Source organism: Callithrix jacchus, chromosome 9 (genome assembly GCF_049354715.1).
Source record: "Callithrix jacchus isolate 240 chromosome 9, calJac240_pri, whole genome shotgun sequence".
Lineage (NCBI taxonomy): Eukaryota > Metazoa > Chordata > Mammalia > Primates > Cebidae > Callithrix > Callithrix jacchus.
The window spans coordinates 133,560,021-133,586,756 of NC_133510.1; the positions used below are offsets into that span (position 1 = coordinate 133,560,021).

Here is a 26,736-nt window from a genome sequence, read left to right on the forward strand (position 1 = left end):
GGAACTGGGTATTGAAGCTGTTGAAAATCTTACTTCTCCTCCTTTCCCTCCAGTTTTAAATTTAGGCCTATCAAAATTTATGCTCTTTTTACCAAGTGACTGAAATGATGTTTAAGTTGCAAATCTGGCCTTAAAAACGTATCAGTCCTTTACTTATATATGTTAATACATGTCTGTTTTTCAAATGAAACTTTCTGCAGCTCCTTGCTGGGTGTCCTTCTGAATCTCCATGTGCAGGTCTCTCAGCAGACCTGACCCCTGGCAGTGCCGCTTATGCTGTGCTTTGGGAATGATGTAGTTTGGTTCAGACGTTCTCTCCGATCCTCCTACTTGGATGCCGTGGGAGAAGTTAGACGGGAATAAGTATATCATTTACTTCTCTCTTCAGTTTTACTTTTAAAAAGGCAGAGATGCTCAGAACTGGAGCAGTGATAATCCTTGTTTAACAAGAGTTTATCATGGACCCCTGCATATCTTTTATTTTCCTTAATAAGGAAACGATAATACAGAAATAATTTCCCTTAGTAATAAGCCCCTTTGAGCCGGTCTCCCAGTCCCGGAACTAAACACTGGCAGTAGTGACCATTCACCCACACACGCCACCCGCTTCTTGTGTCCTGACCTCTCTGCTCCCACAGTGGACACTGTTGAAATTATCATTCCCTTGCCTGTGGAGAAAGTTTTAGCAAATGTACTATTTATTTTTAGTTGCTTTTGAACTTAATAAAATTCACAACATATTCTTGTCCAAATTTGCCAGTTTTTCTTTTATAGGCAGAGTTTTCTGTTCTAAAATTTTTGCTCTAACCCAAAGTCAGATATATATATGTTCATCTATATTTTCTACCAGAAGTTTAAAACTTCAAACCTTTAGATCAAGATTTTTGTATGGTCTAAAACAAGGGTACAGTTTCCCTTTTCTCCATGTGGAATGGTCATTTTTCACCTCCACCTCCCTTTCCTGAAGAGTGCCATCTTTTTGTTTTTACAAGTCTAGCTCTGTCACCCAGGCTAGACTGCAATGGCACAATCATAGTTCACTGCAGCCTCAAACTCCTAGGCTCAGGCGATCCTCCTGCCTCAGCCCCCTGAGTTGCTGGAACTCCAGGCATGCACCACCTTGCCTGGCTTCTTCTTTCCCACTGCTCTGTCATTTAACCTCACACATGAAAGCCCCATAAATGTTCAGGGCCATCTGTCATTGGTGGGTGCATCTGGCACAGTGTCAGCACCTCATTGTTTTAATTACCACCCTACATCCTGATGTCTGGCAGGACATGTTCCTTTATGATCTCATGACTTTTAGAATTTATTTATTCCATTCATGAAAGATTGAAGATGTTATTACATTGCATAGAATCTATAGAAATATATTGGGAGAACAAACAATCTTTATGATTTTAGGTTTTACCATCCTCCAAATGGCTTATCCCATTTGAGTTTTTAAAATGTCTTTCATCATAAAGTTGCATAATTTTCTATGTACTGCTATTGTACATTTTTGTTTGATTTACTCTCCTAAGTGCTTCTAGAGTTGCCATTGTAAATGTTTTTCTTTTAAAGACTACGTTTTCTAATTTGAAAAGTGTATGTAATTGAGCTTTTTAGAACTGAGCTTACATCTGGCTTCTTTGCGTTTATTTGTAACGATGTGCCTGCATTACTTTGTGTTTTCTATGTAGGCAGTTGTATACTCTGCAAACAATGGTGCTGTTTTCTTCCTTCCAGTCTTTATGCTTCCACTTTATTCACTTGGCCCCATTTAAGATTATGTCCATTATAGGATTTTTATAAACACCTTTTACCAGGTTAACAGGGTTTCTTTCTAATCATTTACAGTTTTCTAAGGGTTTTCAAAGGCATTTATGTTGAGTTTTATTAGTTTTTCTATATCTATTGAGATGATCATATTTTTATCTTCTGTTAACACAGTTCATGTTAGTTTAAGATTTTCTCAGATTAAATCTTGTATTCCTGAGATAAACTAACTTGGTTTTTTTTTTTAATATGCCATTGGCTCTAACATTATGTTAGCAAACAAAAGTCCAATGGGCTTATAATTTTTCATTTTCTTACTATCTTTGGTTTTGTATCCAGGTGTACACTGCCCTTAAAATGTCTTGAAGGATGCTGTCTTTTCAAATTCTGGAAGGATTTATGTAAGATTGGGATGCTCTGAGTATTTGGTAGGATTCTTTTTGTTAAACTAGGCCTTAAGTTTTTCTTGTGGAAATAATTTGAACTGTTACTTTGGTTTCATTTGTAGTTATTTTCTTAAGCTTTCAATTTTTTATTAACCAGTTTCATTATTTTACACTTTTTCCCGGTATTTGTCTATTTTTTCTGAGTTTTCTGATGTATTAATAGAAAATTGATAATACTTCATCTTTACAAACTCGGCTGTATGATGCTCTTTTTTTAAGTTAAAAGTATGATTCATGCTTTGTTTGTTGTGATCTTTCCAGATGTATTCGTTCAGAGTTAACTCATATCAACTTGGTATTGTCGTTTCTTCCATCTCGTTGGCTTCTACTCTGTATCTCTTTTCTTCAGTTATCTTATCTTTCTAATGTCGTAATTAGTCTGTCTTTTCTAGTATATTTAAAGTTATAAATTTCTCTTGAAGCATTGCTTTGCCTGCATGTTTGTCGTGTTCCCGTTGTAATTCAGCTCTCTCTCTCTCTCTAGAGAGCTGATCCACAGTTCTTTAGAAGTGTTTTGTTTTGTTTTGTTTTAATTTTGAAATTACTGCCATTGGATAGTTTAACTTCCACTTAGTAGCCAGGGTTAATTTACCACGTTGTCGGAAACCAGGGCTCCTAACATGAACCCCAAGTTTTTAAAAATAGTAACCAAGCTTAGTTGTGATTTTGTGATCTCACTAGCACCGTGATTAGTATTTAGTTTTGTAACAAGTTTTTTCTGTTACTCAGCTTCGTACCCTTAGTACTGCAGATAGAATAGGTATTTTCATCTTTTTTGTCTTCATTTCCAGGTTTTGAAATGTAATACATTTGACAATAGTGCTGTGAGACAGTTGTCCACTTGTCTCCTGTGTTTCTGCACGTCTCGTGAGAAGCAGTACTGACTCCCTTTGTCCAGATGATCTTTGTGAGGAGGTTTGTACAGCAGGCGGCCCCAGAAGGTAGAGATGTGTCTCCCTCCGGAGCAGAGAGCAGGCACGCTTACAGGCCAGGGTCATAAACATAACATCTCGCTTCAGGGCAAAAGTCAGACAAGGTTACCGCCCATTATAAAGAACTTGGTGGTCCCTCAGCCCAGGTTTCCATGCTCTAATTCAGCCACCTGCGCGTGTGGCATCACCTGGTCTCGTTCACTTTGCGCCTTCAGAATTAGAGCTTGGGCAGCTGGCACCAGTTACACTCATATTGCTTCTGGACGTGACTTCTGCCCCTGACACAAGGGTCTCATGTCTTGTTTCCTGCCCCTTATTCTGAGACCATCTGTCATAGCCCTTGTTTAGTCTGTTCCCTCTCCTTCTGCTCCTCTTCCCCTCCCTCCCTCCCTCCCTCCCTCCCTCCCTCCCTTTCTTTTTGTCATTTTCTTTCTCTCCCCTCAAGCAGGCGAGGGCTATATGTAGCCCAGCTGTAACTGGGCTAGCCCAGTGGGCTGCCCTGGCCAGCTGGCTCTCTCTCCTGCTGGGCAGCTGCTTCTCCAGGACCAGTGCCTGCACAAGTTAACCTGGTACCTGTCTTGCTGCTCTGAAGCCTCTTGCCTTCCCTGTGTGGTTCCCTGTGCACTGGCACGTGTGGAAAATCACAGTCCCAGCAGGTGCTGGCCCCAGGGGTCCCCCTGTCTTTCCCCACACCTGTGGAGTGTGCACTCCAGGGCTGTGTCCCTGGAATGGGAGCCTGCATCTCACTGTTCTCTCCCTGCTTCCTGCTAAGTCCCTCGGGAGTCACTGATTTGGATGGGGAGAGAAGCAGCAGCACTTGGGCCTGAGAGAGAGGAAGGACTGCCGAGCCCTGAGCCCTGGGTTCTCGCGAAGGTGAGACCACCTGCCTTCGGACGACTCCAATCCGTTTCAGTAACAAGGCAGGTGAGACAGTGCTGCGGTTTCTCGCTGGAGCCTTGCACTCTCCCCTCTCACCTCACAGCATGTGGAGGTTATTCCCCAAACCTGACATGAGTCCAGCAGTCTCTACAAGGATTTTACTGGAAAATTAGCGGCGGCTGCTTTGGTGACTGTTCATCAAATGCTATGAAAAGGCAGCGTTCTTGTTTAACCCGTTTGTCCAGAGAATGCTCTTAAGAAGGACTAGTAACAACCTTCGTTATTTTCAATTTTATATTTACATGTATCTTCTTATCACTCTGCTAACTGAATGGAATTGGGGTTGTGAAATGCAGAATGGTAGCAAGGCTGGAGGCAGACGGCAGCTGTGGTAGATGAGGCCAGGCGAGCAGAGAGGGTCTGAGCCTCAGAAAATGGAAAAAGGCCAGAGAGGGATGAGGTGCAGATGGGCCACCTGCGGCACCAGTGGGGCACGCAGAAGGGGTCCTGGCACCTTAACAGAGACGCTGCTCGTGAGGGGGCCTGTGACCAGTAGAACCTTTCCCCCAGGCACCGTTGTCACAGTCATGTGTCAGTTACCTTTTAAGTATTTCATGTTGTGAATCGCTTTTATTCCACTAGACCGCTATGGGATGTTTTTTGTGAATTTATCACTTTTTGCTATTATAAATGTGATACATTTCTTAGTTCTCCTTGCCTGGATATCCTCAGTTGGATTCCTAGAAATGAGGTCCAGTTAAAGGACATAAACACATTCAAGGCCCCAGAAAGTCACTTGGCCAAGTGCCTAAGACACACGGGAGACTGCAGCCCCACAGCGGGGGCCCACATCCTCCCCAGTAGCAGCGGTTTCACATTTGGATTTTCGGTAACTTTGGAGTAGAACAGTTTTGCATTATTTTTATTTCTTCAGCGAGTGAAGTGGGACATGTTATGTCTACTGTGTGTATTTTGCAGATTCCTTATTGGTATCTTTGGGGTGAGGTTCTAAAGGTGGAGCAGGCCCCTCCCATGTGTGTAGGTGGAAACCCTCTGCCTGGGCCTTCTCAGCAGTCTGTGCATAGCTCCTCCTGCTCCAGGGAGTGCTTTCCAGATAGGGCTGGATTTCTTTTGCGTTCCTGTATTAATTCGTCTTCTCTTTTAGAGACTGGTTGTTACTGCTCTAACATAAGCTCTGTGTGCTGTGTGGTAGTCCCAGGCATCAGTTCTCTGTGGTGAGTGGGGCTGCAGGAAGGGGTGCGGCCAGGCTGGCAGTACCAGGGCCCGAAGTCAGGCTGCCCCCATGAGCTTGCACGTGGAGGTGCACAGAACTGGCCAGGGGCTAGCTGTGTCCTTTTCTTTTACCCATATGAAAGAGCACTTCACATAAAATGCTTTTCTTTTCAAAATTAAAATTTTTTAGAGGTATCTCTTCTTTCTTTTAATATGAATGAGGCTTTAAATGTAGTTTTCTTTCTTTTCCCAAAAGCTTCCACTGAGTGAGTTCTAGTCTTTGCCAATATCCCTGCAAACAAGCTTATTTAGCAGAACTTTTCCCAAGAACAAGTTCATCACTGCCAGACTGCCTTTACCTTGGGGCCACAGAAAAAAGTACAATAGAAGTTTCTGGAAAGTTGGAGCTTTTTGCATATTTTTTTTCAAGTGCAGCTTTAAATAATTTTCGAGAATAAGAAAATACAGTAAAGCTCACTTGGCAGGAGTTTTGTGTTCTAGTTTAAGCAAATAGTTAAAAGCACTATTTGAAAAGTGTTAGCAAGACAATAGAAAAATGTTGATGTGAATGAGAAGTAACTGCAAAACAAAATTTGACAAAAAAAGTTTCTCATTTTGAATATACATAGGCAAGTCATAACAGAAAATTAAGAATTTAGGTATAGTTGTTGGTTGTTCAATGAAAATTGTGCCTTTCCAGGTCAGGGTGAGAATGGGGAGGTCATTGTGAATGGAGAGAATCACTTGTTTTCTGTGGCGGGGGAGTGGGAGCAGCAGAGGCAAATGGACAGTAACATGGAGGTCGGGCAGGCACTCACTTCCTTAGAAGCAAGCGGGAGGAAGGGTTGAAGCCATTTCACTGGAAGAGGAAATCGTTTCTGTTCTTTGAGGACTTTGTATAATTTGCTCTTCGACTTTTAGACTAACCTGTGAAGACAGAAAGTGTCACTCACACCGCTAATGGAGCGCTTCCTAACTTGTTTGGTACAGTTTTAGGACATGAAGGAAAACATGGTTTCTCTCATCACCACTAGAAAAGAGAAATGACAGAAGTGACTCTCAGCTGAGTTCGTCTGGGAGGGAGCTTGGGCTAGAATGACTGATTGCATGTGACTTCCTTCAGCACTTTCTTGTCCTTGGGGTGGGTGCTTTGGTTTTAGGAAAGTTGTACCTACAGAATAAGGGGGTGGAGAGAGCTAAGACCAGCTCATTATTACTTCAGGCTTGCCTCCATTTTCATACTGTGGGGAATTGGTAAATATTTTCAAAAGATAGTAAGAGAAACATTGGTTCTGGATGCTTTTTGTTATAAATTCTTCAACTTTTCCTATAAATACAGGTGAAAACATATTATGGTAGCAATTATGAGATAAATGATAGTTTCATGAAATTAGGTCATTGAACTATATTTTCATCTTGCCATAAGTGTGTTGGTTTTACCTCTTTTTGGAAAAAAACATCTGGTTATTTGGAGAATTCTAAAATAATTAAGGCTTTAGGAAAATTTTGTATACTTGGGAAGTTAAATTTGGTATATTATAAAGTTGTATTTAGTATATTATGCTGTGGCAGCTGTTCATTAATTTCACTTTAATTCTAAAGCTGCCAGAGGGAATCAACTTTTGTTTGAATTCATCGTGGAAGTGTTTATACTGACTCAGGTTTGTCACTGACCGGACTGTTAGAGTCACAACATTTTGTCAATGACTCCCAAAACATAGACCAAAATTGTCCCAGAAGCAGTAACGTTATGGTGCTTTTTGTAAACATAAGAGAAAGGAATTGTTATCCTGCTATGAGAAAAATGTTTAAAACAAAGAGAATAAACAGTGTTGTATAAAATAACAAATTTTATTTTTAGAAAATATTTTACACTAACTGTACACATGCACACACCCACACAGAGCTTAACCACACATTGATTTCCTTTTAATAAAGCTACCACATACTATTATATTACAATTTATAATATATTTTTTGAAGACACAGTGGGGAAAGCTTTGTCATTCATTTATAAACCGTCCATAAATTACAAAAGAAAGGCAGTCTGGAAAGTATGTATAAAAACAATTTACAAGTGGACAAAATTACAAAATAGTAACCATCAAATACATCTGCCAGCAACTTTGTAAGTCTTTTGTTCCAATGCCAATGATGAAGATGGGTATAGAATCATTTGGAGCAGATTTAAATTTAGTATGTTTCTGGTGTGGCTTATGCATTATGTGAATTACGTGTGTGCCATTCATTGGTGTCTATTTGGGCATGGCATTCTGACAACAAAAGTAACAGAAAATCATATGCCACAAAATAGCACATTGAAAGCAATGGAGATTATCGGCCTTCTGGAAGGTTGGAGTACTGCTGCTACCAAAGTGACTTTGTCTCCTTCTCTCCTTTGAATGATTGAGTCAACATTTTCTGTGTGTGGCCTGGCTCACTTTGAAAGACTGAAACTAGTATCTTAAAATGCACAGCCTGTACAACTTGATTTCGAACCACTGTGTCAGTGAGGATGAAGACCACTGAATGCACGACACGTACAAAGTATACACTGTATTTTTATTAGACAGTACAAATCATTGTGCATTTATAAGGCAGAACACCAAGGCGAATTAAACTAGGAATTTCAAGACCAGAGTCAAAGTGAAAGTTATGCATTATGAGGCAAGCATTTTGAGAAGGGAGAAAGGTTGAAAATCATTCCTTGAAGGGCGGATGACAAATGCACAAAGACTGGAATTACAGGCAGGGAGGGAGCTACAGGTGATAGCTATGCGCCCCCCTGTTTGTTAATAAGACATCCCCTCCCACTTCCCAAATCAGAGCTTGGACAATGAAAGCAGACTGCCAGCGGTGACAGAGGGCAACCGCTCCTCTTTTGTTCTCGCGGTTGGTATAAAGTGGATGGTAGTGCAAAAGTGCATTTCTCTACTGGTGTCAGGGGAGAAGATTGGGTTTTTTTAGGAAGTACTTGAGTCATGAAAGCCCTAGTTTGGAATTAAAGAAAATTACATAGATTTGGAAGTTGTCCGGAAGCACATGAATCATTTCACTGCACCCAGCTTTTTCAGCAGTTTCTTGCCTTTGGAAAGCAGCCCCTTTTTCTTTTTCGAGGACATTTCCCTGCCTCTCCCAGGACTACCAGAACCCATAGATGACGTAGGTGACCCCGAATGGAGATGGACTGTGGGGGATGGAGCTCTCCTTGCTGTACCTGAACCCTCAGGAGGAACCTAGTAGGTACAGTGTTACAGTTTATTGAGTGTGTGAGCGCCAACAACAGAATTCACTTGGTAACATCGCACTGTCCCCATTTCCCACCAGGCAAGGTCAAGGGGGTTCATTTGTTCTTTTGGTTGTCAAACTGTGCCACGAGAAGCAAAGGTCCTCCCCCACAGCATGCCAGAGAGAGGACCCAGACATGAAAGTGAGGGGTCTGTGTCTCTGTGTCAAGGGATTGCGGGGTGGCCGCTGCTTTGGCAAAGCTAAGGCAGGTAAGAATTCACTTCATAAATGAAGACTGAGGGCAGGGGAAACATGATTTCGAATTAGGTTGATAGTAAAGTTGGCCGAGTACCCATCAGTAGTCTTAAAAGCAAGAGTTCTTAAGGGGAATTTTGTTGTATCTGAAACTATTTGGTTATATAAAATCCTGATATTGTTAAAGTGCATTCCTGGGTTGGTTAGTATACTATAGAAATATTGGAGATGGCACACTGGTTGAAAGAAAAAAAAAGAAAAAAACTAAAATGAACCTTAATTACAATCAAAGAAAGCTTAAAGGCCCTTAGTGGATGCTTTCGTTATTTCCAAATAATTGAACATGAGCTTTCCTCAGTAGATAGCATGGTAGTATTTCAGTATACGTTAAGTGCTTAATCGTGCTTCAGAGGGGTAGACACTGCAGGACGACTTTGCCTCACTTCCCTTTACAGCTAAGTATGTGCCTGAGTTGACAGAGCACCGTCATTCCTCTGGCCCCACCTCTCCAGAGCAGCTCTTGCCGTGTGAGTGTTCAGTATTCAGCAGGCAAATGCTATAAGCCAAGGGGCTTCAAGCTTGCTTGGATTTAAAATCAAGGTCGAATTCTAATGGAAAACACCTAGAAAAGCATCCCAAAGTACACCTGAAGATACCATCTGTTCCATCTAATGCATCACGTGAGCCGCATGCTTCATAAACTTAGTATTGCATTGGTACACCAGCAGCAAACCCGTCCTTCACCAGCGTCTCAGAATGGCTATGCTTTGAGGAGGAGCAGAGCTCTCTCGTAAGGTAGAGGCATGGTTACTTAAGGAAAACATGCTCTGGCAGTTTGAGCCAGCATTTGGAGGTTCAGAGCCAACACTCGGTCACCCGGGCTCGCTACTTATCTGCTTGACCTCGGGTTAAGGTTTTTAAAGGAGAACTTCCTATAGTAAACATGTTTGTTAGGTTGTGCTTTTTCCAAAAGTGGCTAACAATGCAATATGCAGCTCTCTATGTAAACACACAGTTAGCTGGTTAAGAAATATGTTCCCAATGTTGGCCTTTCAAATATTCTTAATGCAAATAGTAGGAAATGCTTATTAAAGATGTTTTGCTTCACTATAAATTCAGTTGCTTTACAACTGAGACCAAGTAATATTCTAATTATTTAGGTCCAATAAGTTTTTGAGACATATTTCTTTTTATCTCATTGTTTTAACCCCACAAGGAAGCCTTAAGTCTACCACATTGGCCCGTTTAAGGTAGCTTAAGCTGGTATCTTTATCGGTATCTTCAGTTGCTCACTTACGTGAAGGCTACATTGCCTGATTAGGGTGTGAAATGAACACTCTTCTTCTGTTTCCAAGCAGATGAGCAAAGAAATAAAAATATATATATATAAAAATATAATATATAAAAACTTGCAGTGATGAAATAAAATAAAAATGAGATACTAGACATGAATGTAATCTAATAGTTAAATAGCTTGAGAAGCCCTTGGATCCTATGAAGAGGACTGAAATCCTAGCGGAGGGCAAATGACCTTCAATGCCCACCAAATCTGAAGAGGAGCCAGCCCCTTTTCACTCTTGATCAAACTGAAATGTGTTTCTATAATGTAGGATGGGACATTTCTTTGTGAGCAAAGGCAGATTGATTAGAATTGAAAGGGTCTTTTTTTTTTTTGGTAAAATGAGCAAGATTTAGACTTAAGGATTTTTAGGCACAACCCCCATGGAAGGGCAGAGAGAAAAAAAAATCAGGGTATAGGCTTTTCGGCCCAACATGTAAAAATATCAGTGCAAAGACTGTATTAAGACCACGTATGGCAGAGCAGGACAGAGATTAAGAAGGCTGAGTAGGTTTGCTTACCCTTTTTGCCTTTGAGCGCATGGGTGTGTCTTGAGAGTAGTGGGATGGAGCGTCAGAAAGATAGACTTCTACATCGTCAGGCACTTCTTCCAAGAAGTTTGAGGGCACAAGGCCCTTCTGCCCATTCAGCTCCCCCTAAAACACAGGGGTGGGGCAGAAGAACTGTTTATTTTTCTAGAAACACACAGCTTGCTTTAGCCAAAGGACTACAGCTCAGAGTACAGGTACATGTTGAGTTCATTCTGGTTCAAGAGTGGCAGGACTCGAAAGGACTCTAAATGGAGGTTTCCAGATTTTCCTCAGCAAGATGCAGAGTGCTGGGCCCCTTCGCCTGTCCAGGGGGGAGGTGAGGAATCTGCCTTTTGGACGAGGAGCCCCTGTGATTCTTAGGGTCAAGCTACTGAAGGAAACACTTCCTTGGTACACCTCAGTTAGTGGTTCTCAGGCTTGGCTGATCTGAGGCACTAAGGAGCTGCTAAGAACACCATCGCTTAGCACCCTAGCCCAGGCCAGTGACCACTGCTCAGTGCACCAGCCCCAGCCCAGATCAATGACCACTGCCCAGCGTGCCAGCCCAGGCCAGTGACCACCGCCCAGTGCACCAGCCCAGACCAGTGACCAGCATGCCAGCCGAGGCCAGTGACCACTGCTCAGTGCACCAGCCCCAGCCCAGACCAATGACCACCGCCCAGCGTGCCAGCCCAGGCCAGTGACCACTGCTCAGTGCACCAGCCCCAGCCCAGACCAATGACCACCGCCCAGCGTGCCAGCCCAGGCCAGTGACCACTGCTCAGTGCACCAGCCCCAGCCCAGACCAATGACCACCGCCCAGCGTGCCAGCCCAGGCCAGTGACCACTGCTCAGTGCACCAGCCCCAGCCCAGACCAATGACCACCGCCCAGCGTGCCAGCCCAGGCCAGTGACCACTGCTCAGTGCACCAGCCCCAGCCCAGACCAATGACCACAGCCCTGCGCGCCAGCCCAGGCCAGTGACCACCGCCCAGTGCACCAGCCCAGACCAGTGACCAGCATGCCAGCCGAGGCCAGTGACCACTGCTCAGTGCACCAGCCCCAGCCCAGACCAATGACCACCGCCCAGCGTGCCAGCCCAGGCCAGTGACCACTGCTCAGTGCACCAGCATGCCAGCCCAGGCCAGTGACCACTGCTCAGTGCACCAGCCCCAGCCCAGACCAATGACCACCGCCCAGCGTGCCAGCCCAGGCCAGTGACCACTGCTCAGTGCACCAGCCCCAGCCCAGACCAATGACCACCGCCCAGCGTGCCAGCCCAGGCCAGTGACCACTGCTCAGTGCACCAGCCCCAGCCCAGACCAATGACCACCGCCCAGCGTGCCAGCCCAGGCCAGTGACCACTGCTCAGTGCACCAGCCCCAGCCCAGACCAATGACCACAGCCCTGCGCGCCAGCCCAAGCCAGTGACCACTGCGCAGCGCACCAGCCCAGACCAATGACCACCACCCTGTCTATTGATATCTCCTCAGACATTACTGCTTCAGGTTGGTATGTATCCTTCCAGATCTCTCTGCTCATTTACATATCTATGCCTTGTCGAAAGTCGAGATCCGTAAGTCCCAACTCCCTGCTGGTCGTCTGCACCGAGTGGCTGACAAGTTCACCACATCACTTCCCCAAACTCTCTTCTGCCTCTTAAGTGCCTAAACCAAGTTCAAAATTGGCTGGCTCTGTGCAACATGGGATATAATGACAAAAGGAGTCTACTACATCAAAACACCCCTGCAGCAAAGGACACAGCAGAGTGATGAGCACCTAGGGAATGGGAGAAAACGTCTGCAAATCATGTATCTGCTAAGGGGTTAATATCCAGAATATATAAACTTCAAAAAGCCCAAGTAAAGACGTTTCTCCAAAAATGAGATTCAGATGACCAGTGCCCACAAATCACTAGGGAAATGCAGTTGAAAACCATGTTGTACCACCTCACACCATTAAGATGGCCACTGTGAAAACAATGGAATAAAAACGGTGAAGCTACAAAGAAACTGGAATGCGTGCACTGCTGGTGGGAATGTGGGGCGGTGCCACTGCTGCTGAGATCAGTGTGGAAATGTGGGGCGGTGCCACTGCTGCTGAGATCAGTATGGCGGTTTGGGAAGATGGAAATGTGAGGTGGTGCCACTGCTAATGAGATCAGTATGGTGGTTTGGGAAGACGGAAATGTGAGGTGGTGCCACTGCTGCTGAGATCAGTGTGGCGGTTTGGGAAGATGGAAATGTGAGGTGGTGCCACTGCTGCTGAGATCAGTGTGGCGGTTTGGGAAGATGGAAATGTGAGGTGGTGCCACTGCTGCTGAGATCAGTGTGGCGGTTTGGGAAGATGGAAACCGTTCTAGAGATGGATGGCGGTGACTGGTTGCACAACAATGGAAACTTGCTCAACACTACTGAAGTATACACTTAAAAATGATTTTAGATCTTTTTTTGAAAAACTGAGAGTATCGCTCTGTCACCCAGGCTGGAGTGCAGTGTCATGATCTCTGCTCAGAGCAACCTCCACCTCCCAGGTTCAAGCAATTCTCCCACCTCAGCCTCCCAAGTAGCTGGGATGGCAGGCATGCACCACCATGCCTGGCTAATTTTTGTATTTTTAGTAGATGGGGTTTCACCGTGTTGGCCAAGCTGGTCTCAAACTCTTGACCTCAGGTGATCTGCCCACCTCGGCCCTCCAAAGTGCTGGGATTACAGGCTGAGCCACTGCACCTAACCAATTTTAGGTAAATTTTATGTAGATTTTATCACAAACAAAAATTAATTGAAAGAGGCTACCCCACATACATCCTGCATCCTCCTGTCCAGCAGCCCTGCCAGGGACACACTCACTGTCCTGCCCTGCCCCACTCTTCTGCTTGGACCTTGAATATCCAAGCTCTTCTCTTACTTACGTGCAACTGCCCTGGGCCTTCCCACTCCAGCTCCGTTGTGAGCTTATGTTTCTCTGTTGATATTACAGCCTGTTTCTAGGCCACCTATCCTTTTACTGTGCAGGTGCCCCTGGCTATTTCTTCCTAACAAGGGTTTTAAACAACATCTAAACACAGACACTCAGAAGTTATAACCAGTCAAGTCCCCTCGTTAGGTCCAACAGCCAGATCTCTCCTCCAGCCTTAGAAAAGATTCCTCCTGGGGGAGGACTCAAGATGGCGCTGTGAGAACAACCCAGGATTGGAGCTGTCATTGAATCCACAAAGAGGTGAGTCGGAGCTGCATTTCCAGACTGATCTTTGTTGCCCACAGAATGGGGAAACTCCCAAGTATAAAAAAGACATGGGACGCCAGGCAGTAGGTCTGCCTGGCAAAGCCGGCAGCCGGGGCGGCGGCGGCCGGCCCTACCCAGCAATCCCCACAGGGCACGCTTGTCCGGGTGCCCTGTTGAACCGGCAACCTGAGACTTGAGAGGGCTGGACTTGAGACTGAACGAGACTTGGACAGTAGGCCAGCCCAGGGGATTGCAGGGACAGATCGTTTGGGGTACCCAGTGGGACAAACAAAACCGTGATTTCAAACTATCCCGAGCAGACGGTCCGAGACGCTCTGTGGGGGAGGGGCGTCCACCACTACCGAGGCAACCCGCCCCAACTGAGATACACGCCTATTGCTGACGCAGCCAGCCGTTGCCGAGGCAACCTGTCCCTACTGAGATACACGCCCACTGCTGACGCAGCCTTCCGTTGCCGAGGCAACCCGTCCCTACTGAGATACATGCCCACTGCTGACGCAGCCTGCCGTTGTCGAGGCAACACGCTATAACGAAGAGACTCCGCCGCAGGGCGTGGCGGAGACCACAGCAGAGCCTGCAGGAACAGGGCGAATCACACAACAGCAGGGCGGAGCCTCAGCAGCCAAACGGTGGCTAGTCTGCCTTCTAGCTGGGCAGGACACCTCAACGGACATCGAAAAATAAAGCCCGAACCCCCCAACACAGAGTATTTGAGAAAAAAAGGGTTTTTTTAATGAGCTCTGTTGCAGCAGAATCAAACATAGCAGCCTAACAGCCCTGAATAAACAACAGAGCTCACAGCTCAGCAATTGAGCTCCAAAAAACTACAGACTGTCTCCACAAGCAGCTCCCTGACCCCTCTATATCCAAAAGACTGACATTTGGCAGGCATCATCCTGGGACAAAGATAGCAGAAAAAGAAACGGGTAGCATCCCTCACTGTGCCACAGCTGCTAGAGGTGCACCCCAGACAAGCAGGGCCTGGAGTGGACCTCAGCAGTCATACAGCGAAGGGGATAGGCTGGTAGAAGGAAAACCAAGTAACAGAAATACTTCATCATCAACAATCTTGGTGTCCACTCAGAGACCCAATCGAAAAGTCAGCAACTACGCAGACGACAAGCGGATAAACCCACAAAGATGGGAAGAAACCAGCGAAAAAAGGAGGAAAACACCCGAAACCAGAACACCTCGCCTCCTAGAAAGGACCAAAACTCCTCACCAGCAAGGGAGCAAAGCTGAACGGAGAATGACTGTGACGAAATGACGGAATTAGACTTCAGAAGGTGGATAATGAGAAACTTTTGTGAGCTAAAAGAACATGTATTAAATCAATGCAAAGAAACTAAGGAACTTAAAAAAAGATATGAGGAAATGATAACAAGAATGGATAACTTAGAGAGGAATATGAATGAATTAAAGGAGCTGAAAAACACAATACGAGAACTTCGCGAAGCATGCACAAGTTTCAATAGCCGAATTGACCAAGCAGAAGAAAGAATATCTGAAGTTGAAGACCAACTCAATAAAATTAAACGAGAAACCAAGATTAAAGAAAAACGCGCAAAAAGGAATGAACAAAGTCTCCAAGAAATGTGGGACTATGTGAAAAGACCTAACCTACTTTTGATAGGTGTACCAGAAGGGGACGAAGAGAATGAATCCAAGCTGGAAAATACTCTTCAGGACATCATCCAGGAAAACTTCCCCCACCTAGCAAGACAGGCCAACACTCAAATGCAGGAAATACAGAGAACACCACAAAGATATTCTGCAAGAAGAGCAACCCCAAGGCACATAATCGTCAGATTCAACAAGGTTGAAATAAAGGAGAAAATACTAAGGGCAGCCAGAGAGAAAGGTCGGGTCACCCACAAAGGGAAGCCCATCAGACTCACAGCAGATCTCTCGGCAGAAACACTACAAGCCAGAAGAGAGTGGGGGCCAATATTCAACATTCTTAAAGAAAAGAACTTTCAACCCAGAATTTCTTATCCAGCCAAACTGAGCTTCAGAAGTGAAGGAAAAATAAAATCCTTTGCGAACAAGCAAGTACTCAGAGATTTTGTCACCACCAGGCCTGCTTTACAAGAGCTCCTAAAAGAGGCACTACACATAGAAAGGAACAACCAGTACCAGCCATTCCAAAATCACACTAAAAGCTAAAGAGCATCAACATAATGAAGAATCTACAACAACTACCAGGCAAAACAGCCACTTAGCATCAAAATGGCAGTATCAAATTCACACATAACAATATTAACCCTAAATGTAAATGGACTAAATGCACCAATCAAAAGACACAGACTGGCAAATTGGATAAAAATCCAAAACCCATCAGTGTGCTGTATCCAGGAAACCCATCTCACATGCAAGGATACACAAAGGCTCAAAATAAAGGGATGGAGGAAGATTTACCAAGCAAATGGAGAGCAAAAAAAAGCAGGAGTTGCAATTCTCATCTCTGATAAAATAGACTTTAAAGCAACAAAGATCAAAAGAGACAAAGAAGGCCATTACATAATGGTAAAAGGATCGATAAAACAAGAAGAGCTAACGATCCGAAACATATGGACCCAATGCAGGAGCACCCAGATACATAAGGCAAGTTCTTAATGACTTACAAAGAGACTTAGACTCCCACACAATAATAGTGGGAGACTTTAACACTCCACTGTCAATATTAGACAGATCAACCAGACAGAAAATCAACAAGGATATCCAGGGCTTGAACTCAGACCTGGAGCAAGCAAACCTGATAGACATTTACAGAACTCTCCACCCCAAATCCACAGAATATACATTCTTCTCAGCACCACATCACACCTACTCAAAAATTGACCACATAATTGGAAGTAAAGCACTGCTCAACAAATGCAAAACAACTGAAATCATAACAAACAGCCTCTCAGACCATAGTGCAATCAAGTTAGAACTCAGAATACAGAAACCAACCCAGAACCGCACAGCTTCATGGAAACTGAACAACTGGCTCTTGAATGTTGACTGGGTAAACAATGAAATGAAGTCAGAAATAAAGAAGTTGTTCGAAACCAATGAGAACGAAGACACACCATGCCAGAACCTCTGGGACACATTTAAAGCAGTCTCTAGAGGAAAGTATATAGCAATAAGTGCCCATATGAGGAGAATGGAGAGATCCAAAATTGACACCCTATTGTCAAAATTGAAAGAGCTAGAGGAGAAAGATCAAAAAAACTCAAAACCCAGCAGAAGACAAGAAATAACAGATCAGAGCTGAACTGAAGGAGATTGAGGCACGAAAAACCCTTCAAAAAATCAATAAATCCAAGAGCTGGTTTTTTGAAAAGATCAACAAAATAGACAGACCACTAGCCAGATTGATTAAAAATAAAAGAGAGAACAACCAAATAGATGCAATAAAAAATGATAAAGGGGAAATCACCACAGATTCCACAGAAATTCAAACCATCATCAGAGAATATTACAAACAACTCTATGCACATAAACTAGTAAACCTGGAAGAAATGGATAAATTCCTGGACTCCTGTGTCCTCCCAAGCCTAAACCAGGAGGAAGCTGAAACTATGAATAGACCAATAACAAGGTCAGAAGTCGAGGCAGCAATTAAGAGCCTACCACACAAAAAAAGCCCAGGTCCAGACGGGTTCACAGCCGAATTCTACCAGACACACAAAGAGGAGCTGGTACCATTCCTTCTAAAACTATTTCAAACAATCCAAAAAGAGGGAATACTTCCCAAATCATTTTACGAGACCAACATCATTCTGATACCAAAACCCGGCAGAGACCCAACAAGAAAAGAAAACTTCAGGCCAATATCCATGATGAACATAGATGCAAAAATCTTCAATAAAATATTGGCAAGCCGAATGCAACAGCAAATCAAAAAACTTATTCACCATGATCAAGTAGGATTCATCCCGGGGATGCAAGGCTCGTTCAACATATGCAAGTCTATAAACGTAATTCACCACATAAACAGAACCAAAAACAAAAACCACATGATTATCTCAATTGACGCAGAGAAGGCATTTGACAAAATTCAACAGCCCTTTATGCTAAAAACCCTCAATAAACTCAGTATCGATGGAACGTATCTCAAAGTAATAAAAGCTATTTATGACAAACCAACAGCCAATATCATACTGAATGGGCAAAAACTGGAAGCATTCCCTTTGAAATCTGGCACTAGACAAGGATGCCCTCTTTCACCACTCCTATTCAATATAGTACTGGAAGTTCTAGCCAGAGCAATCAGGCAAGAAAAAGAAATAAAGGGTATTCAAATAGGAAAGGAGGAAGCCAAATGGTCTCTATTTGCAGATGACATGATAGTATACCTAGAAGACCCCATCGCCTCAGCCCAAAAACTCCTGAAACTGATAAACAACTTCAGCAAAGTCTCAGGATATAAAATCAATGTGCAAAAATCACAAGCATTCGTCTACACCAATAACAGACTTAAAGAAAGCCAAATCAAGAGCGAACTGCCATTCACAATTGCTACAAAAAGAATAAAATACCTTGGAATACAACTCACAAGGAACATAAGGGACCTCTTCAAGGAGAACTACAAACCACTGCTCAATGAAATCAGAGAGGACACAAACAGATGGAGAAACATTCCATGTTCATGGTTAGGAAGAATTAATATTGTGAAAATGGCTATACTGCCCAAAGTAATTTACAGAATCAACGCTATCCCCATCAAGCTACCATTGACTTTCTTCACAGAACTGGAAAAAACCACCATGAACTTCATATGGAACCAAAAGAGAGCCTGCATAGCCAAGTCAATTCTAAGCAAAAAGAACACAGCAGGGGGCATCACACTACCGGATTTCAAACTATACTACAAGGCTACAGTAATCAAAACAGCATGGTACTGGTACCAAAACAGAGATATAGACCAATGGAACAAAACAGAGGCACCGGAGGCAACACAACATACATACAACTATACAATCTTTGATAAACCTGACAAAAACAAGCAATGGGGCAAGGATTCCATGTTTAACAAATGGTGTTGGGAAAACTGGCTAGCCATGTGCAGAAAGCAGAAACTGGAACCCTTCCTGACACCTTACACTAAAATTAACTCCAGATGGATTAAAGACTTAAATATAAGACCTGGCACCATAAAAACCCTAGAAGAAAATCTAGGCAAAACCATTCAGGACATAGGAGTAGGCAAGGACTTCATGAACAAAACACCAAGAGCATTGGCAACAAAAGCCAAAATAGACAAATGGGACCTAATGAAACTCCACAGCTTCTGCACGGCAAAAGAAACAGTCACTAGAGTGGATCGGCAACCAACAGAATGGGAAAAAATTTTCGCAGTCTACCCATCTGACAAAGGGCTGATATCCAGAATTTACAAACAACTCAAGCAGATTTACAGGAAAAAAACAAACAAGCCCATTCAAAAGTGGGCAAAGGATATGAACAGATACTTTACGAAAGAAGACATATATGAGGCCAACAATCATATGAAAAAATGCTCATCGTCACTGGTCATCAGAGAGATGCAAATCAAAACCACATTGAGATACCATCTCACGCCAGTTAGAATGGCGATCGTTAAAAAATCTGGAGACAACAGATGCTGGAGAGGATGTGGAGAAAAAGGAACACTTTTACACTGCTGGTGGGAGTGTAAATTAGTTCCACCACTGTGGAAGACGGTGTGGCGATTCCTCAAGGCCTTAGAAATAGAAATTCCATTTGACCCAGCAATCCCATTACTGGGTATATATCCAAAAGACTATAAATCGTTCTACTATAAGGACACATGTACACGAATGTTCATTGCAGCACTGTTTACAATAGCAAAGACCTGGAATCAACCCAAATGCCCATTGATAATAGACTGGATTGGAAAAATGTGGCACATATACACCATGGAATATTATGCAGCAATCAGAAATGATGAGTTTGTGTCGTTTGTAGGGACATGGATGAATCTGGAGAACGTCATCCTCAGCAAACTGACACAAGAACAGAAAATGAAACACCGCATATTCTCACTCATAGGCGGGTGATGAAAAATGAGAACACATGGACACAGAAAGGGGAGTACTAAACACTGGGGTCTACTGGGGGGAAAAGGGGAGGGCCGGTTGGAGGGGGAGGTGGGGAGGGATAGCCTGGGGAGAAATGCCAAATGTGGGTGAAGGGGAGAAGGAAAGAAAAGCACACTGCCATGTGTGTTCCTACGCAACTGTCTTACATGCTCTGCTCATGTACCCCAAAACCTAAAATCCAATAAAAAATTAAAAAAAAAAAAAAAAAAAGAAAAGATTCCTCCTTTGGTTGAGCAGCAGATGGAGTAGTTGGCTTATATTTGGGGACTGTGTTCTGTGAACGCATGCAGCTTTATACACAAATCTCTACTGGTGTCCTGCTCACACCACAAGAGGCATGTGTACACAGACTGCAGAGGTCCTGCAAAGCCAGGCCTCCAGGCCAGCCCTGCTCTGGCTGGGTAGAAGTGGGTGGCATGGCCTGCACTGGGTATTGCTCCTGTTCTATTGGGCTGAACACACATAGTCCTAATAAAACCCACGTCAGAGTGCACATGATGCCACATCACTCCCTTCCCCACGTCTGATGCCTCTGCCACCGCGTGCTGCTGCGTCACAAGTGTGACTGGAGCCACTCAGGGCATGAGTACTGCTTTGGTCTGTTTCATTCCATTTGGAGAGGCTCAGATGTCCTGTTCACACCCCTCAAACTCAGGAGTTTCTTAAGCAGGTTTTCCATTCAACAGTGCTCTTATTCTTGTGTTCTCAAAGCAACCCATCACCTAGGTCAGAATCTGAGGCTCCGCCTGGACAACACTCTCTGTTCCTCTGACAGTCTGAGCTCTGGATCACATCATCTTGAGTCTGCCTCTGTCTCCCCTCCCCTGGTATTGATGTAGTTCAGGCCATGTTCCCTGCCTGGATGGTTCCATACAGCATGTTACCCAGCCTCCTGGACCCACTCCCACCCAGCTTCAACAGTGTATCATCAAAACCCTTTACAGAATAACTTTCTCTAAAAAAAATCGCATCTGACATTCCCCTCCTTAAGAGTCCCTCCATAATCTGATCTCTGCTTCTCTCCTAAGCCTCATTTCCCACTTCTCTGTTTGAGGCCACACAGTAACTACCTGGAGACCTCATGTCCAGACAGAGCTGGAATAGGCTGAAAGGCAGAAAGCACCAAAATCGATGCCCTCCCGGTGTTCTCTGTGCCACCGTCAGTGAGAGGCCCACTCGTGTTGGCATACTTCCCTGGGTCATCTTCCGAGATAACCTTAGTACGCCACGTGATACCTTGCTCTTGACATAGGAAGGTATATGATTTAAGGTTTCAGATACCGAGATGCTGGGCAATGCAAGAACAGCATGAGGTTTAAAACATGATGGGGCACTGGAAGTCTTCAGTGACTTAATGGGGGCCGATGTAAGCTATGAAATAACAAGAGGAGGAAAGGGCCAGGTGGAACAGCAGGCGTCCCTCAGGGTCGCTGCCTATGCTTGTCCTATGATAGGGGATATGGCAGAACAGAGAAAGGAGGGTGACATCACAGCATCAGGACCCATGCAGTATTTGAGTTTGCGCTCTTGAGATATTTAAGGTTATAGATATCAGAAAACAAAGTCCTAAGAAATTTAAGATTTTTGGTACCAATTAGGTGTCCCCTGTTGATTATCAAATAAGAAATAAGGAAATGGACTGGGCAGTCCACTCAGTGAACATGACCGGCAAAATAATTTTACTAAAACTATTTGGAGGAGAGGTAAAAAGCATACATTTTATATTAATTTAGATCTGATTCCCACTATAATATTAAAATTTAAGCAAGAAACGAAGAAGATAACGTGTAACTCAGGAATAGAAACATCCAGGTAAGTTAGAAAAAATCTTTTTAAGTTCCATGAAAGCACTATGCTAATTGTTTCTACATGTGAAAATACAAAGGGAAAGGCATGTTCCTCTAAAGATACATATTGTTAAAAACTGACTGAATAAAAGTTAACCATTTAAGCAAATGAAAACTTTTGTGCAACTGCAGTCTAAAACGATACTGAACCTAAAAGACCTTCGGGCAGATCCTAACTTTCAAATAACAGTTATTGGTACGTCATTTAAGCTGCTCCAAAGCAGAGAAAAAGATTGAAATCTTAGTTGATTTGGTAATTCTAGTATAATCCTGATACCAAAACCCACAACAGCGATATCTCAAAGAATAGGCATCATTATTATTTCTGGAATACAGATATAACTTCTGAATAAAATATTAAAAATCAAATCCGGTGCCTTAAAAATAATATCTGATGGCCAGTAATTTACCAATGAAAAATACCATCTATCTTTATTGATAGTCTAACCTACAGATAATAGTGTAAAACATCAGTGGTATTCCTACTAAAATACATAACAAGTCACAGATTTTGTCATCTCTGTTACTCAGAATTATTCTAAGTGATGCAATAAGACAAAAATGGTGACAATTATAAATACTGGTGAAGAAGAGGCAAAATAATCACAATTTGGGGGAGCCCAAGAGAATCGCGTGATAGAAATAAATGCCTTCTGAAAAATGATTTGTGGGGGACACGTACACACACACACACACACTTTCCAACATGTTTTCTAAATAACCAGTAGAATATACAGAAGGGGAAACATTCACAATCACAATAAGATCTACATAATTCCTTTTTTTTTTTTTTTTTTTGAGATGGAGTTTCACTCTATCACTTAGGCTGGAGTGCAGTGGTGTGATCTCGGCTCACTGCAACCTCCACCTCCCAGGTTCAAGTGATTCTCCTGCCTCAGCCTCCCAAGTAGCTGGGATTACAGGCACCTGCCACCAGGCATGGCTAGTTTTGTATTTTTAGTGGAGATGGGCTTTCACCACGTTAGCCAGGCTGGTCTCAAACTCCTGACCGCAGGAGATCAGCTGGCTTTGGCCCCTCTGTGTGAACCACCACGCACCTATATAATTCCTAAGAATAAACTTCTATATCAAGGATGTGTAAGAATAAATCTATGGATCTTTTCTGACAGATGGAAAAACATTTTAAAGGAGGTACCTGCTATGTCAGAATTGAAAGACAACTATTGTGTCCATTTCTTCCAAAAGCTAAATGTACCTCTAAACAAAGTATTATAGGTTTGTTGTAGGAGTGGGACTCTGTAAAATGATCCCTCCCGAACATCAGTAATTAAGATAGCATGGAGTAGGGTTAAAATCCATAAATATGCCAAGTATAAATAGGAACTTAATACTTATAATATTTACGGACTTTAATTTTGAAACCTTTTTTATTTAAAGAATTTTTTATGTAGGTAAAGTGCAGATTATTTAATAAATGTGTTGAGACATTAGTTCTCACAGTTAGGAAAAAATGGTAAATACTTGAGGTTTACATGTGGACAATGAAATAAAACTGAAACGGAATGCGGGGCTTATTTCTGTTGCCTTGAAGGACCTTTTAGGTATGACCCCCACCCCAAGGCAGAAACATTTGACCACATAAAAACTTAAAATCCTTCCTAATAAACAAAAATGAAGACCGAAACACACACACACGGTTGAGCTGGAAAGAAGTATTTGAACATATGTGACAAAGTATGACTCTCCTCACCAAGGACTGAACTCTTCAAAATCAGAAACCAGGCAGAGGAGAGAGCCTGGGAATTCCACATGTGCCTGTGGCTGTAGCACCTATTTGACTCAGAGAGAAACCTACCGTCCAGGACGCCATCATTTCTCGCGGATTTTGAGCAAGGCGGTGGGGAAGCAGGTGGAAACGCGTTTCCAAGATGGGGACCCCCCCACCGGGCTCTGCACTGGGTCCTAAGTGGCCTTGAGAGCTTCTGGTTGGGGAGGGGCAGCTACTTGCAAAGATACCCCAGCTGCAGAAACACTGGGATTGCCCCACCCCGCCCCGCTCCCTCCCTTCTTTGCCCCAGGGAGTGTCAGAGACGTGCTCCAGGGGAATGGAAAAGGAAGGGGTGGTTCTGAGGTCCATGCCTGAATCAGGCCACAAGGGGAGGCCCGTGTTGCTAACAGCAGTTGGCTCTAAATAAAAGGGAAGGGAGAAGTCCTACAATCGGTGGGCTTTTATTGATGTATTTTTTTCACTTATTTGTATTTCTTCCTTTTCCCAAAATTTATTTCCAACCTATGCGATAAATAATCTTGAAAATTAAATTGTTTTGTAAATGTTTGGGTGGCAGCAATTTAGAAAATAAGAATGTGAATGTATTTGTTTCCATTTATATCCATTGAAAATACTAGTATTAGCAAGGAAGAAACAGTGAAGCTCACAGGACCGACTTTCTAGATTGTCCGTAACTCAGCAGAAAGACAAGTCAGTCCCACAAAGCTGTCCGCAGCCATGCGACCTTCATGCCCAATTTTCAGAGAAGGAACAGACAAGCAAAACAAGACACACAAGATGAATGAAAAAATATGAAAATCAAATGGTGCTTCTTGATATTTCAAAAACTTACATAATAAAATCCATCTTCATCGATTTCACCAAAAACGGTAATAATATCTCCTGTGCAAAACGTAAGTTCAGCCTGTGAGATGGGACATAAAATTAATTTTATTTTCCTGGACAAAGTAGTTGTTTTTTAAAAATAAGTTCTCCATGCTTTTCCTCCCTATTTGAGAATTTCTGGTATGAATCTACTCTTTCAAAGGAAGGCATAGGCTAATGAACAGCTCTGTTCAGTCTTCCAGCAAGTGAGTACGAAGCTGGATAATGTCCCCCGAAAAGGCGAACACTGCAGCACTTTGATTTAGGCTGAGATTCAAGATTATTACCATGTTCTACTGGTAATACATTTTTAAAGCTAGTCAAATAGTTAATGGTAAAAACCTGGAATATTAGGGAAATATTCTCTGGAGTGTAAGGACCATGACATAAATATCCTTTCACTGAGTATGTTAAAACCTGCTTGATTATTAATTAAGCATCTATTTATTTATTGAGATGGAATCTCACTGTGCGGCCCAAGCTGGGGTGCTGTGGCGCAATCTCAGCTCGCTGCAACCTCCGCCTCTCCAGTTCGAGCGATTCTCCTGCCCGAGCCTCCTGAGCAGCTGGGACTACAGGTATGTGCCACCAAGCCTGGTTAACTTTTATATATCTTTTTATAGAGATGAGGTTTTGCCATGTTGCCCAGGCTGGTCTTGAACTCTTGAACTCAAGCAATCTGCCTGCCTCCCAAAGTGCTGGGATTACCGGCGTGAGCCACCACACCCAGCCTAAACATCTCTTTATTCAGTGTCTACTCTGGGACGGGCTGCAGCCCCAAGGCAGGCAGTTCAAACACCACTAAATGCCCCCAGCACATTTTAGTTCACAGTCACCCAGCAGAACATGGAATAGAAATAGAAATCACCAAAAGTGTTCTCTCTCTAAATGTAAAAATGAGGGAATATAGTTGGAGAGCCAGGGGCTTGTCGGAGAGAGCGAAGTACCATGTCACATGGGCTCACATACCTCTTGTCCTCTCTGCTGGTGGCTCCAGAGAGTGGAGACCCCATCTCTCACTGTGAAGGCAGTGGTTTCAGCCTTCATGATGCCAGGCACCCCAAGCTATTCTGCGCGATGGGACCTCACACATCACTGCTTCCCGCTCTGCTTTTCTATGTGTGGGGCCTTAGTGCTTGCTTTCATTTGCTGACCACGTGTGATGGGCTTTTATATCTCTCCTAAAGATGGCCCTCATATGACATCACCATTAGATGTGGATGACAGATTGCTCTGTCATGGCACAGGAAAATCTGGGCCACAGGGACTGGGCTTGTCAGGGGCTGGCTGTGTTCCTGGGAACCCCATGACCTCTCCCGCATGGCCACCTCTGTATCAGCCATCACCGCCGGTTGGCAGCCCTTCCCTCAGACGGTTCGAGGGGAGGAATGGGAGGGTGAGCACACGGGGCCCCGGTGCGGTGTACCCCCAGGGAAGGGTGGGATGGCTTCGTGTCCTTAGTGAAGCAGCGTTTGGCTGGTACCTCAACATCCACGTTGGGCGAGCTTTCTCTGGGGTCATAGTCATACAGGGCCACCGTTCTCCGAGTTGATACTGAATGATGCCTGCCACTTCTTCTGCTTCTCTCTGTTCAAATCACAAGGGGAGAGGAAAGCCATCGTGAGGTTATTTCAAAATCAGTGTTGTTCCCCTCCTTCCATGGCACACATGGCCAGTGTGGCCGAGACCAGGCACCGCTGACAGGCCGCGTGCTCCTGGGCACTCACTCAGCAGATGGCTCTACTCGGTCAGCTGACCTGGACTCCGCATTCTTGTATTTTTGCTGTGGTGGGTTCCTCCCCTTAGAGCAACATGAATGTTTTCCTTCCCCAGTCTGTCCATGAAGCCAGTGAGAGTCACATGAAACACGGGGCTCCCCACAGCAAATCTACATGGCTTTGGGGCAGGAAAAAGCCTCGAGCTGCTTCCACCCCTCACGCTGCTTCCCCAGCATCCTTCCAGTGTGGGTTAGCAGCTGCCGTGGAGAGAGGCCGCCTCTGCACAGACCACTTAGAGGTGCATTCCCACAGCCTGGCTCTGCCTCTGCCACGGATAGGGGCCCGGGTGTCATCCCAGCACACACGGCTACAGAGGAATTGCCCTAGGCTCCACACAGATAACATGAAAACTCGCAGGACGTGTAAGGAGGCCACAGTGGAGAGCCGAGGGATCCGGCCCAGTCGTGAAGCACCTGCCAGACTGAAGGTGCGGGGCTGTGGAGCACCTGCCAGACTGAAGGTGCGGGGCTGTGGAGCACCTGCCAGACTGAAGGTGCGGGGCTGTGGAGCACCTGCCAGACTGAAGGTGCGGGGCTGTGGAGCACCTGCCAGACTGAAG

At 44.2% G+C, this 26,736-nt stretch overlaps 2 protein-coding genes across 59 annotated transcripts in view; one reads left to right on the plus strand and one right to left on the minus strand.

Moving 5' to 3' along the window:
• The window catches only part of PIWIL1 (piwi like RNA-mediated gene silencing 1), a 76,906-nt gene that overhangs the window by 49,549 nt on the left and 621 nt on the right, over positions 1 to 26,736 (plus strand). For 8 of the 9 annotated variants that reach the window (XM_054239133.2, XM_054239134.2, XM_054239137.2 and 5 more), the window contains exon 21: positions 24,856 to 25,074. In XM_054239133.2, the coding sequence (XP_054095108.2) occupies positions 24,856 to 25,059 (204 nt within the window). In that variant the 3' untranslated portion in view covers positions 25,060 to 25,074. Of the gene's footprint in view, positions 1 to 24,855; positions 25,075 to 26,736 lie in introns of those variants that run through there. The other variant, XM_054239138.2, reaches the window with a different exon arrangement.
• The window catches only part of RIMBP2 (RIMS binding protein 2), a 352,269-nt gene continuing 332,613 nt past the window's right edge, over positions 7,081 to 26,736 (minus strand). For 37 of the 50 annotated variants that reach the window (XM_054239125.2, XM_078337752.1, XM_078337734.1 and 34 more), the window contains 4 exons: positions 25,883 to 25,986; positions 24,368 to 24,439; positions 10,592 to 10,726; positions 7,081 to 8,484 (listed from right to left, as the gene is read on the minus strand). In XM_054239125.2, coding sequence (XP_054095100.2) covers positions 8,296 to 8,484; positions 10,592 to 10,726; positions 24,368 to 24,439; positions 25,883 to 25,986 — 500 coding nt within the window. In that variant the 3' untranslated portion in view covers positions 7,081 to 8,295. Of the gene's footprint in view, positions 10,076 to 10,591; positions 10,727 to 24,367; positions 24,440 to 25,882; positions 25,987 to 26,736 lie in introns of all 50 variants that reach the window. The other 13 variants (XM_078337755.1, XM_078337737.1, XM_078337743.1 and 10 more) reach the window with 2 other exon arrangements.